Here is a 12,270-nt window from a genome sequence, read left to right as displayed (position 1 = left end):
AACCTAAGGGTAAAAAGGAGGAAACTTCTCCAGGAATACACAACCTTGCCAAGCGTAATAAACTTCAAAAGCCAAGCTGAAAATCAAATAAATCCCATCTTTAGCCTCAAAAAGGATGTTGCCAATATGCTTAGGTAAGAAGACAGAATATTCCAGGAATTGCAAGCTTTCTGGAAAAAATCCTGCTTTCTGCCCCTTTGTGATCACACAGTAGAAATCCAGCTTGGTGTATGTACATATGTGTGTGAACACTTGTATGTGTTACAGGAACTCGAGTGAAAAACAGTTTTCAGCTTAAACAGGTTTTCTTTAAACTGTTGCCAAAGGCCCTAGTGATAGCAGGGCAGGGGTAGAGTTGTCCTCTCATCTTGCATAAAGGGGCATTACTACCAACCTGTTTCTATGAAATAAACATAATTATTTATAGATAAAGTCTATGTGCTGAAAGTACTCTTTGCTACTATGTCAGAAAACTGTTTTCAGCATTATTTGTGATTTTAAAGAAAGAGCCCAAGCTAATGAAAAGATCTGCTGCTTTATCTAATGGGAGTCTCATGCTGGTTGCAAGGGTAGCTTTTAGGCACACCTGGACTTCACAGGTGCAGTAACTGAAGAGCAGGGAGGGAGAGAAATATGAGACTAAATAGGTATACTGTTTCCAGAATTAAAAGTGCAAAGCTTATCAGTTGTGGTCACTTTTCCATTAATCTTTATCTAAATTTTAATGAAATAGAAAAGCTTCTTTTGAAATTGAGAAAGATAGATATGTAGGCTTTACCAGGAGTGGATAAAAATAGTTGAAATCCCTGTTTAATGTGTTGTGTTCGTGTAGTATTGTTTTCCTGTGGATCTTACATAAAGGTAATTGATTATTCCTAACGACTATGCTTAAAAGTCAAGGTGGCTCTGAATTAGACAGAGAAGGCTCATGTTGATTAAACAGATTAAAAAGCATTTGACTATTTTCATGTGTTGCAACATAGATTTACCTCCCATTAAAGCCCATTGATCTCAGTAGCATAAGCTTAAGTGATTTTCTGGTTTGGCATCTCAGTGGGCCCTCAGTGGAACTGCTGCTGCCTACATGCAAGGAATGCAAAGTTGGCTTGCTGATGCCATAAAGGTAAAATCTATACCTCAAGGTAGAGAGCAGTTTTTAGTAGCAAAAGGTTTTTGAAATGGAGTTGGTAAATGTTATTAGGTACTTCTGAACTATTGAATGATATTTTACAGCTACAGTATGCAATTTGTTGAACTACTTAGGAGAGACAGAGTTCTGATATCTATTTAGGTGAGAAAAAATTTCCTGTGAAGCTAAATAGAGGATGATATGCTAGAACATTACAGCCATGTTTGTCACACAGTCTGACAATATCTTGCCATGGCAATAGTGCTAGATGAGTCTGTATTTGCTGTAAAAGGCCCAAGATGCAAGCAGTAGTGCTTTGTATTTTAACCAACATTAGGCAATTCCAGATTAATCCAAACAAAATGTATCTGGTGGGATTTTTTTAAATGGCAATATCCCCTTTCAGTGTCACTGCAGGACATTACAATGAGAAAAGCTTTCCGGAGTTCCACGATACAAGACCAGCAGCTGTTTGACCGCAAAACTCTGCCAATTCCTTTGCAAGAAACTTATGACATCTGTGAACAGCCTCCTCCGCTTAACATTCTCACCCCTTACAGGTTAGTGGAACAAAATTAATCCAAATCAATGCCCAGCTTATTTTATGTAATAGAGAGGATATATTCAGGCACCTTGCTCACATGGAGTAGCACTTGAATATTTAAGGAGCCAGGCTAGAAAGCTGTGAAGCTGCTGGATGAATGAGAGCAGCAGAAGACATTGTAAGCATTGAAACTTTACTCCATTTTACTCAAATCTTAACTTTGTGTAACATGGTAGGAAAAAGTAGTTTTTAAATTCTGTATTTATTAAAGCATGTAATGTACTTGCATGTGAAGTGAAGAAATTAAACAGGTAAGTATGTAGAAAGAAGGGTCTTCAATGGAAATGAATATTGTTTGCTGTCCCAGAGATTTCAGTTTGAATCAGTAGCTGAACATAAGCAGCCACACAAAATTGCTCAATATTTTAACAGCAAGATTTGAGTTATTGGAGTGGGAGTTCTCTGATTTATGACACACTTTTTTTGTTGTTTTTTCTTTTTTTTTTTTTTTTTGTCTGGAGCTTCTGTTAAAGTTATCTTTTTAAAATTAGGACCTTGAATGCCAGGAAAGATAGTAAAAAGTGCTGGTGCAGGAGGTCAATGATCACCTCTTTTGTGTTCCTCAATAAAACATTTCAGGGTCTGAGATACTATATATTCCTTAATATGCCCTTGCTTTGTCTTATTGTTTGGATTCATGTCTTGTCAAAGAAACAGTATGCTCTATTTGTGTCACTGTATTTCAGGGATGATGGAAAAGAGGGTTTGAAGTTCTATACCAATCCTTCATATTTCTTTGATCTGTGGAAGGAAAAAATGTTGCAGGACACAGAGGACAAAAGAAAAGAAAAGAGGAAGCAGAAGGTACATATGTTAACTTTATATGGCTTCTCTTTGTTTTTTCCTAGAAAGGGTTTGCTTGCAGATATGGTACTTTAATAGCAATCCAGACTTGACAGAGCCATCTATTCAACTAAAGCTACTTGTATTCATTCAGTTCCACCAACTTTAACAATTAAATAATAATAATAATAGCAGCAGTAGTAAAATATTATAGAAGAACCTAAAGCTTTCACGCTGTCTTAACATAACCAACTTTTGCCAAAGTTTGTAAGTACTCTAGCAATGACTCAGAAAAGAAGGAGGAATACAGCAGGAGTAAAGAGTTTCACTTGAACATTTATTTTGTAAGACAAAATTTTGACAGTCTTACAGGTGAAAAAGCTTGAATGACATTCTAATAGATATGTTTAAACTAGAAAGAAATTAGTAGGAATAAAATACGTTGCTTATATTTTCTTAAAATTAAGCACTTTTGTAAATGGTAATACTACTTTTTTATTTGACCATTATTCTGTATGTTTCATATGTAGTAGAGAGAGTAAATATGAGTGTCAGATTTATAATTTGATTTCAGACTTAGAATGAAAAGCTATTTAACAGGCATTTTTCTCCATATTATTCAGGTTGTTAGCCACTAGTCTGATGTTTCTGGCTCTTACAAGTCTTTCTGGTCTACATATTATGTTTAGCCTGAAAGCTAATTTTTCTTGCATTTGAAATGAGATTGTTTTTCATAATTTTGTGGCTGATGTTTATATGCAAGTAATTAAAAAACACTGTCTCAGTTGTCAGTTTTGTTTGCACAACTCTCCTACAGCAGAAAAATTTAGATCGCCCTCACGAACCAGAGAAAGTGCCAAGGGCACCTCATGACAGACGGAGAGAGTGGCAGAAGCTAGCCCAAGGTCCAGAGCTGGCAGAAGATGATGCTAACCTCTTACATAAGCACATTGAAGTTGCTAATGGCCCAGCTTCACATTTTGAATCAAGGTTCCTTTTTGTTTTTTCTATCCTTTATGAAGTGTATTCATACTGTGTAGTGAACATGCATGCGAAGTGGTCAGTGATGAGATGCTACTGCTCCCCTTGAAATGCACTGGAAATCACTGTTTTAGCTTAATCAAAACTCAGTTTTGGAATTCTTAGGGTGTCTATAAAGCAGTAGTTACTATGTTGTTGTTTTTAAGGGTACCATGTATCCTCATTGTATCCTAGAGGATGTGCTGTCCTCTGCAGCTTGATGGAGGTGTAGTGTCGCTGCTGCAAGCTTGCACCCAGGTGTGTCACTGCATTCCAGTCCTGACCCACAAAATCCCCATTGTTCCAGCCTCTTGATTTTTCTTGAGCAGACACTGCCAAGACTATATCGTGTGTGTGATGTGAACAAACGTCCACTTGGAACTCAAATGAGAATGCTGAGCTTCCCTTTACTCTTGAACAAATCCCTGATTTGATTGACATTTCTGGTTATAGCCTATTACAAAATCCAACCTGTTGAATTCTCATTTCACAGCGTGTATTTGCTGGTGGCTAAAAGTAGCATTTCACATGCCAAACACCTGCTGTGCTTATGCTTCTGGTCTTGGTGCAAAATCAAGTCCATTTTACCAACCAAGAAACATCTAATAGCAAAGAGGGCTGACAAGTAATGTTAGGCAATTTGGGGATAATTTTTGGTTTGGGGGTTTTGGGTGTTTTGTTTTGTTGAGTTTTTTTTAAATTAAAAAATATTCATTGTCCTCCCAAAAACTGGTTAATTTTTTCCCCTATCTTTCTGTGGTCAAAAGCACACCATGAGAGTATTTTGTTTAGCTTTATAAGGCCTTCAAACAAGCTCAGTAGTGATGGTGAGCAATTATGACAACTCTAGGAGAGAGTGTTTGTTGCCTGAAAAGTAGAAAAACCTGCTTGTAGAAAACTTAGCTCAATTCAGAATGGAAAATGCTCTCAGTGTGTTTCACTCAGTGGGGTACAAGTTAAGTTATGGTGATTAGCATTTTTCTAGGAACAGCTTTATAGAATCTCTGTAAGCTGCTGTGTCAAGTCATTGGCAGAAACATCTGCTTTCCTGCTGTCCTTTTGTTATGTTGTATGTTGGGTTCCACTTTAGACATGCTTGTTTTATATCCAGGACCCTGGCCTAAACCTTGATTATCTCAGTACTAGTAATGCAATTATTAATAACGCTGAAGTGCTTGGGAGCACTGCATGTGCAGAACATGTTGTTCAGATACAGAACAGCACCATACTTTGAAATAAATGAGAAAGATTTTCACCCCTGAAGAATTTAATTGGCTTAGCTACTACAGGGGTGGCAGTATGTGGAAATGTAGAGTGTTGCTCTACTTGTTGGAAAGTGTTCTACAAACACTTTTGCTCTGAATTTAATAGAATTTTTTTAAGATAAAATTCTGTAATTGAATAGTTAATTAAAATTTACTAACTGATCAGATCCTTGAGGTGTGTCTAAAGTTGTCATTAACAAGTTGAATCATCTTTATTTAGTGCTAGTACTCAATAGTAGATATTGATTGAGTCCTGTGTCTATTAAAGCAGCAAGTTCTCTGTATGTATTGGAATAAAGATTCTCTGACAGAAGTTCAGCTAAATTATTCAGTTGTAAATTCTACCATGAAACATCAATGGACATTTCATGAATGTGGTAAAATAAGAGGAGTTCTGATTGTATTGCTGTGTTTATTTAACTCAAAATAATGTGTCTAATAAACACTAAGGTCACACACACACTGTAGAAACTATCTGATATACCTGTCAAAATCAAACCCTTGAGCTGCTAGAAGTAATAACAGGGAAAGTGGGATGAATTATTGAAAAGCCACGCTGTATAATATGCAACACTAGTGGAGAGAAGATACTTGTATTCAGAATCAGACTGAAGTGTAGAACAGTGGCTGAGGGCACCAATACTGCCTCCTGCTGAAGGTGAATTGGATCATTTCTCCCTGTTTTTTACAGATCCCAAGCCTACGTGGACCACATTGACGGGTCGTATTCCCTTTCTGCCCTGCCCTACAGCCAGATGTCAGAGCTGCTGAGCAGAGCCGAGGAGCGCGTGCTGGTGCGGCCCCACGAGCCGCCGCCGCCGCCCCCCATGCACGGCGCCGCCGAGGCCAAGCCCGTGCCTCCCTGCGTCAGGTACCGGCCACACAGGCCACGTGCACTTCTCCTGGGGCTGGTTTGGTTATCCACCCCCCTGCTGATAGCTGTCAGCATTATTTCTGTGCTGCCCATGAATCCCAGCGTGCCTGCAGGAACAGGGCCGCCGGGAGCTGGGTGGGAAGGTGGCACCTAAATCCCATAGGGTGGAGAAAGGCCTCAGCTTGCCATCAATACTGCGACCGTATTGCCTTCTGAGTTAAATGGCAAGACCAAAAGCTATATGGAAAATGCTTCTGTGAAATATGTTGACATTTCAGGATGTAGCTTTGGAGTTTTGGAAATTTGTACAACTGAGATGTGTTTCAGCCTACATGAAAGGAAGAATATATCACAGTAAGACAGCTGTCAAAACTATGTATTCATTGCATTTGCTAAATTGTAAGTGCTTCTCTCTCCCAAAGTGGGGTTTTTTCCCCCTACTTCTTTGTACCTTTTCAGAAGTGGATACATACATAGAATATTTTCTAGAGGTGAAAATTTCTTTGTCACTCTCCTATTTTTTTATACCAAAAGCCTTATTTTATGGTCAGGCACATACAGCTTAGAATAGGGGATAGCTAATTCAGATGGGGTTGTTACATCAGCAAGATGTTAGTCTCTTGAAATGGGTGATTTTTGCTGCTTAGGAGATCATACACAAAAATGCATCACTCTTTAGATTAATTTACCACAACAGTTTAAAATCCTCTAGTGGTCTTTCAGGAAAATAAATTTACTGTTCTCTCTTGTTTCTTCAGTTCACCTATTTATTGTCCTGTTATGAGTATCTATCATGTAACTGTACCTCTCTGTATGCAGTACTGATGACTTTTAATATTAGTCTCACTCATTTTTTCATCACACCTTAAATATATATTTCAAATTAACTTGTTCTCACTGTTTGCATTGTTTTAGTTTGGTTTTAAAGTTCTGTGAACCAAAACAGTTAATCAACTGCTAGTTCCCTGACTTGAGAAAAATAATTTGGGTTTACTTAGGGACAACAGGGAAGAATTATATCAAAGGTATAGGAAATCTTTGATCAAGATGCAGGTACACTGTATAAGAACATAGATTTGTTTAATAGCTGAATTTGGGCAGAGGTCTTTTGGAAACCCGTTGCAAGCTCCATACTGAAAATTAGACATCCTTATTTATGAGGTGTGGACAAACACCCTGAAATCATCATAGTACATAATGCTCTTTAATGCCCAGGTTTCAATGTTCTAAAGTTGCAGAAGTTAATCTATTACTATTTTTCCACTCTCTAGCGCTAATAACTTTGTTCTGTTATTGGATGTTGCAGTTCTACTCCTGGCTTGGTAGAAAATCGTCCTCAGTCACCAGCAACAGGCAGAACACCGGTGTTTGTGAGCCCCACTCCTCCTCCACCACCACCACCACCTCTTCCATCTGCTTTGTCAACTTCATCATTAAGAGCTGCAATGACTTCCACCCCTCCACCCCCAGTCCCACCCCCACCACCCCCTCCCACAGCTGCTCTGCAGGCCCCAGCTGTGCCACCTCCGCCAGCTCCTCTCCAGATAGCTCCTGGAGTTCTTCATCCAGCTCCGCCTCCAGTTGCTCCTCCCCTAGCACAGCCCTCTCCCCCTGTCCCCAGAGCCGCCCAGGTGTGCGAAGCTCTGCCTGTTCACCCAGTTCCTCCACAAGCTGAAGTACAGGGACTTCCTCCACCACCCCCACCTCCTCCCCTGCCACCTCCTGGCATCAGACCCTCCTCCCCTGTCACAGTTGCAAACCTTTCTCACCCTCCTCCTGTTCTGCACCCTCCTCCCACAACCATTGTCCCTGGCCCTCATGCACCCATAATGCCTCCGTCTCCACCATCCCAAGTGATTCCTGCTCCTGAGCCCAAACGCCATCCTTCAACTCTGCCTGTGATCAGTGATGCTAGGAGCGTTCTGCTGGAAGCAATACGGAAAGGTAACGTTGGCTATGAAGCAGCAAACAGAACAGTCTCAGAAACCTAAATAGTGACCTTGGAGAGATGGAATATTTCACATGTGTAAGAAGCTAGAGGAATGCATCTTAAGTCTGTTTCTGTTTTCTATCCCCTACAGTGTATGCATTGCCAAGTAGACAGTTTTTTTTCAATTTGTAATTTCACTTATCAGATGTTTAGTTTGAATGGCAAACCTGGTTCTCTGTGGAAGTTAGATTACAGAAAAAAGTACGTGTGTTTGTGGATGATCTGTGGATCTGTGGAGATTATCTTTCCATTTCTGTTTACCTGCAAATGTAGCTGTTTCTGATCATCTACAAATTGTGTAGAAGACAAAAACATTGGTTTTCACAGACTATTAGATAAAGGCGAAACGGATCAATTGGCATTGGAATTTTGATCATCTGTCACTGTATTACAAGATATAAGTGACATTCAGAAATCATTGCTGAAGACCTCAAGCTGTTAAGTATCTGATCTGGACACTGATCTCAGTGCAGCAGTGGAGCAGCCTTTGCATTGCAAGGTGCCCATAGCAGAGTGCAAGAGAAAGGCAGAGCTGCAGGGCAGTGTTTTCCTGATGATCTCATGAGGAGTTCTGTATGCCCGCTGTACCTTTCATCTCATGGTGCCCATGGCCAGGAAAATCCCCACTGGCATCAGAACACACATTGGTGTGTGCTGCTGTTTGATGGTGGGGTGTCTTTCAGTAGTTAAGATCTCTCAAGTGTTTCAAGTCCTACATTCTTCTTCTCTTCCCCTGCACTATAGCACAGCACAGAATCTGTATGGTACTGTAATATCAGCAGACAGGCTATAGCACTAATTCAAAATATTTTCGCATGTCTATATGCACATGAATTGATAACATCATTGAAGTCTAAAGAAGTGTTGACAACAGCTGAGTACAACAGGCGTGCATGAACATGCGTAGAGAATGTCAGCAAAAATGAGAAAATAGAGCCTGCTGGTATAATCTCGGTGATTGCTGAAAACACTTTTGACCGAGTCATACCCAAAAAACAAAGGCTTGAGGTACCACAGCTTTGATCTCCAAGTAATACTTTATCCCAAACCAAATCATTACATGATAAAAAACAGAGTTACAAGAGGTCCTGTTTTGTTAGGATATTCAAATAGCTGTAAACTTACATTAAAATTATGAATAGAGAGTCTAGAAAATGCAAATAGCAAAATGGCTTAATCACTTAGAGTGGTACTAAAAATGTATTTTAATGGAAAATCAGAACCAGGATATTGTAGTAGACGGACTCAAGATCTTGTCTGCCTCTGCAATTCTGACATTCTTCTCTTTAAAAGCTTGACAAAAAAAATTCTACCTGAGCAGGACAGCATCCTGTGTATTCATTTTGATTGCAAAGCATTCTGTGAATCATGACCTTAATCCATTTGCAGTGCTGGAGGAGGAGGGTGACATGTTTGTGCTCTGATGTTCCCAGGCATTCAGCTCCGCAAAGTGGAGGAGCAGCGGGAGCAGGAAGCAAAGCACGAGCGCATTGAGAACGACGTCGCCACCATCCTCTCCCGTCGCATCGCTGTGGAATACAGTGATTCAGAAGATGATTCAGAATTTGATGAAGTAGATTGGCTAGAGTAAAATTATTACATTGCTGTACACTGCAAAATCGAATGCTAATGTCCATTGTGGTGCTTGTTCTTTGGAAGTTTGATGGTCATTTCTAGTGTTTTTTGTATTCTTTTCTTAACATAATTAATCCATGTTTTTCTACTTTTCAGTTTACAAAGAGCTCCTAGTGCATCTTCAAAACTAAATGTTTTACAGTGGCTTTTCTTACACATCTCTTTTGAAAGAACATACTTTGTTCCAATAGACCACTAAGTATTAAGCATGGGCAGCTGTTGGTAGAGTAGCAGTTTCAATTTTTTGGCATATCTTAACTGTGCACTTTGTGAATTTTAAGTTGATGAAGGCAACTGAGATTGACATTCCAAGGGCAGCTGTATGTACTAATGAGCCTTATTCCACTTCTGATAGTGTTTTAAAACAGTAAACCTAGCTATCAAAATATCACTGCCTCGATCACACCTGTATACTAAAAGTACATATAGTTAGCAGCACTGAACACACTGAAAAGCAAATGGATCTTTGGGGGGGTTTATTATTGTTTTATTGTTGTTTTTAAATAATTATGGCCTTATTTGAATGTTTAGAGATTCCCCTTCCCTTCTTCCCTCCCAGGTACATATTGTGTGGTACTATTTTTGCCTGCATAATAAAAGTTTAAAGATTTTTTTTCCCCTTGTGAAATCTTTTGACTTAAACATGCTGTGTAACTTATGTAACTGTTAAAATAACAGTTTGATTTAATAAATGGTTCATTTTAAATGTTCCTGGGTGTTGCTCTTTCAATGAAGCCTGCTTTTCACTGGTATACCTGAGAGATCCTTGGTTTTCAGGTATTTAATCTGTGGTGTACAAAGTTAAAGTATTTTCCCATCAGTGTATCTTGATGAGATGCAGCAGTTAAAATCATGATTGATGAAACATGATTTTTTAAGTGCTGTCTAGCAGTGCAGTGCATGTTTTGCACATCTTTTGTGTTTCGCTTCCCTGGAATAACTCCTTCAAGTCTGAACACATAGTCAAAAGCCTGTTGAGAAGGGAAGAATGAGAGGGTGCAAGAGCTCTCTTATCCTGTGATCTCGTTCCTGGAAGATGGAATCCTGTAATAGAGGATAATAAGTCTTGAAAGTCAGATTGAGATTTCTGAAGGTGGAGCATTAAATGTTCTATGTGTTACAAACCAGCTTGCAGGGACATGTGGTTGTTAGCCTTCTCTTGGAATTGGGCAAAACTCCCGAGGGATACACTGGGGTAGGAGCTGTGTACAGCAACGCTTCCAGCTTCACTGTCACCATCTCAGCCTCCACTGTGGTTTTGCACGTGGTCTGACCTACTCAAACTCTCAACTGCAACAGTAACACCTTTTCTGGCTTTGTGGAAGAAAAAATATTGTCACAATTTCTGAATCTGCATCTTTGTAACTATGGCTGCAGATCTGTGTTCCCTGCTCTCTCTTGAGTTTTTACTCAGTAAACACCATCTGGTTTGTTCTGTTGTTCTCCATTGACTTCCCAAGTGTGTGTCCTTCTTAACCCCTCATTGTAATGGTAAAGAAAGGATGTCAGAGGCACTGCTGCATATTTGATAGTGTTTCCTTGGATCTCAGTAATCCTAACTCACCAAACCTAACTTGTCCAGAAGCTAAATGTGGGATCCTATTGATGCAGCTGTAAAGATTTGAGGTCATAAAGCAAAGTGCATTGTATGCAACCACAGCTCCCCTTTAGCCAGGGACCGAGATCTGCACTCCAGGCAGCTGAAAGAAGAGTATGTCCCTGAATTTCATGTGTAGTTAGTTCTGCCATTCACAAAATTACATTTCAACTGATATTTATACCTATTCCTTGCACAAGTCTCTATAAACTCCTGATTTTTCTGGTGGGTATCACAGAAAGCAGCCTACATTGTCGCTTAAATGGAGCAGCAGCATTTCTATACCCAGGCTCTAACTGAATTAAAGCATCTCACCATCATGCCTGCATAAGTGGGTGTGCTCTTGAGTGTGTCCAGGAACTGTGAACTGGATATAACTTACATAAAGTGAAGAAAAAGGAAAGAAATTAAAGCAAAAAACCCCACCCTTATTGTAACTGCAGCTATCACATAACAAACTTGAAGGTATTAAAAAAAAATCCTTATTGACAAATAGTTGTTATTGACCTGTTTTGCTGTCCTGCTGATTAATAATATCCCTTCCACGCTGGTACCCAGGGCAGATAAAGCACTCATGTAATATGACACAGTCACATGAACAATGAACCTTGCCTGTGAAAAGTCAAGAGTTAAATTCAGTTAACATTTCAAAGGCAGGATTCTTGGCCTTCTGCCACTGCTACAGCTATCTGCCGTAGCAACTGGTCTCCAGATAGCAATAGCATGATTCACTAGTAGCAAGAGGTGATTGTTGAATTTGAATATTTGTGTTTGTAGATCAGCTCCTGAGCCGTGCATTTGCAGTCTCGGTGATTTGTGTCCCTCTTACTGTGGTCTCCAGCTGCCTTTCTCATTTGGTGGAGCACTGTGCAGAGGCTGCTGGACTCTTCATGCCTGTGATTAGACGTGTAATAGATTATTGATTGCTTTGTCTTGTAAGGTACTAAATCAATACTTCCGTATTGAACTGTTTACGGAGTCTGTTGTTTACCTCTGTACATTTGCAGCAGCTGGTTAAAACCAAGGCTTGAAGTCTGACACAAAAATAATGTGTCAGTAATGTTCCATATAAGTGAAGAGAAACCTTTGTCTTCACCCTTTTCTCAAACTGTAATCTGGGACAGTTAAAAATTATTTACCTCTCCTACTGAGATTGGGGGGGGGGGGGGAAGAACAATATCAAGTGCATAGAAGAAACAAAATCTGCTTGGTGGCAGATGACTAGGGAGGTGCAGAATTGGTCACTCGGGGGTTTTATCAAAAGATAAAACAGTAACGATGCAGCTATCATGGACAAACCAAAAACAAATCAGTAAATGGAAGAGAATAAGGACTGAAGAAGCAAAAATTTAAAAGAGACATAATTTGGGGGG

At 39.6% G+C, this 12,270-nt stretch overlaps 1 protein-coding gene across 4 annotated transcripts in view; it reads left to right on the top strand.

The window, feature by feature from the left end:
• Nucleotides 1-10,010, top strand: part of WASF1 (WASP family member 1) — an 87,859-nt gene extending 77,849 nt beyond the window's left edge. For 3 of the 4 annotated variants that reach the window (XM_077175199.1, XM_054629416.2, XM_077175200.1), the window contains exons 4-9: nt 1,536-1,689; nt 2,420-2,537; nt 3,334-3,506; nt 5,493-5,672; nt 6,982-7,619; nt 9,099-10,010. In XM_077175199.1, coding sequence (XP_077031314.1) covers nt 1,536-1,689; nt 2,420-2,537; nt 3,334-3,506; nt 5,493-5,672; nt 6,982-7,619; nt 9,099-9,256 — 1,421 coding nt within the window. In that variant the 3' untranslated portion in view covers nt 9,257-10,010. The remainder of the gene's footprint in view (nt 1-1,535; nt 1,690-2,419; nt 2,538-3,333; nt 3,507-5,492; nt 5,673-6,981; nt 7,620-9,098) is intronic. The other variant, XM_077175198.1, reaches the window with a different exon arrangement.
• Nucleotides 10,011-12,270: the final 2,260 nt, after the last annotated feature.

Source organism: Agelaius phoeniceus, chromosome 3 (genome assembly GCF_051311805.1).
Source record: "Agelaius phoeniceus isolate bAgePho1 chromosome 3, bAgePho1.hap1, whole genome shotgun sequence".
Classification (NCBI taxonomy): Eukaryota; Metazoa; Chordata; class Aves; order Passeriformes; family Icteridae; genus Agelaius; species Agelaius phoeniceus.
The sequence above is the reverse complement of the archived record's forward strand: the minus strand, read 5'-3'. Positions and strand labels throughout refer to the sequence as shown.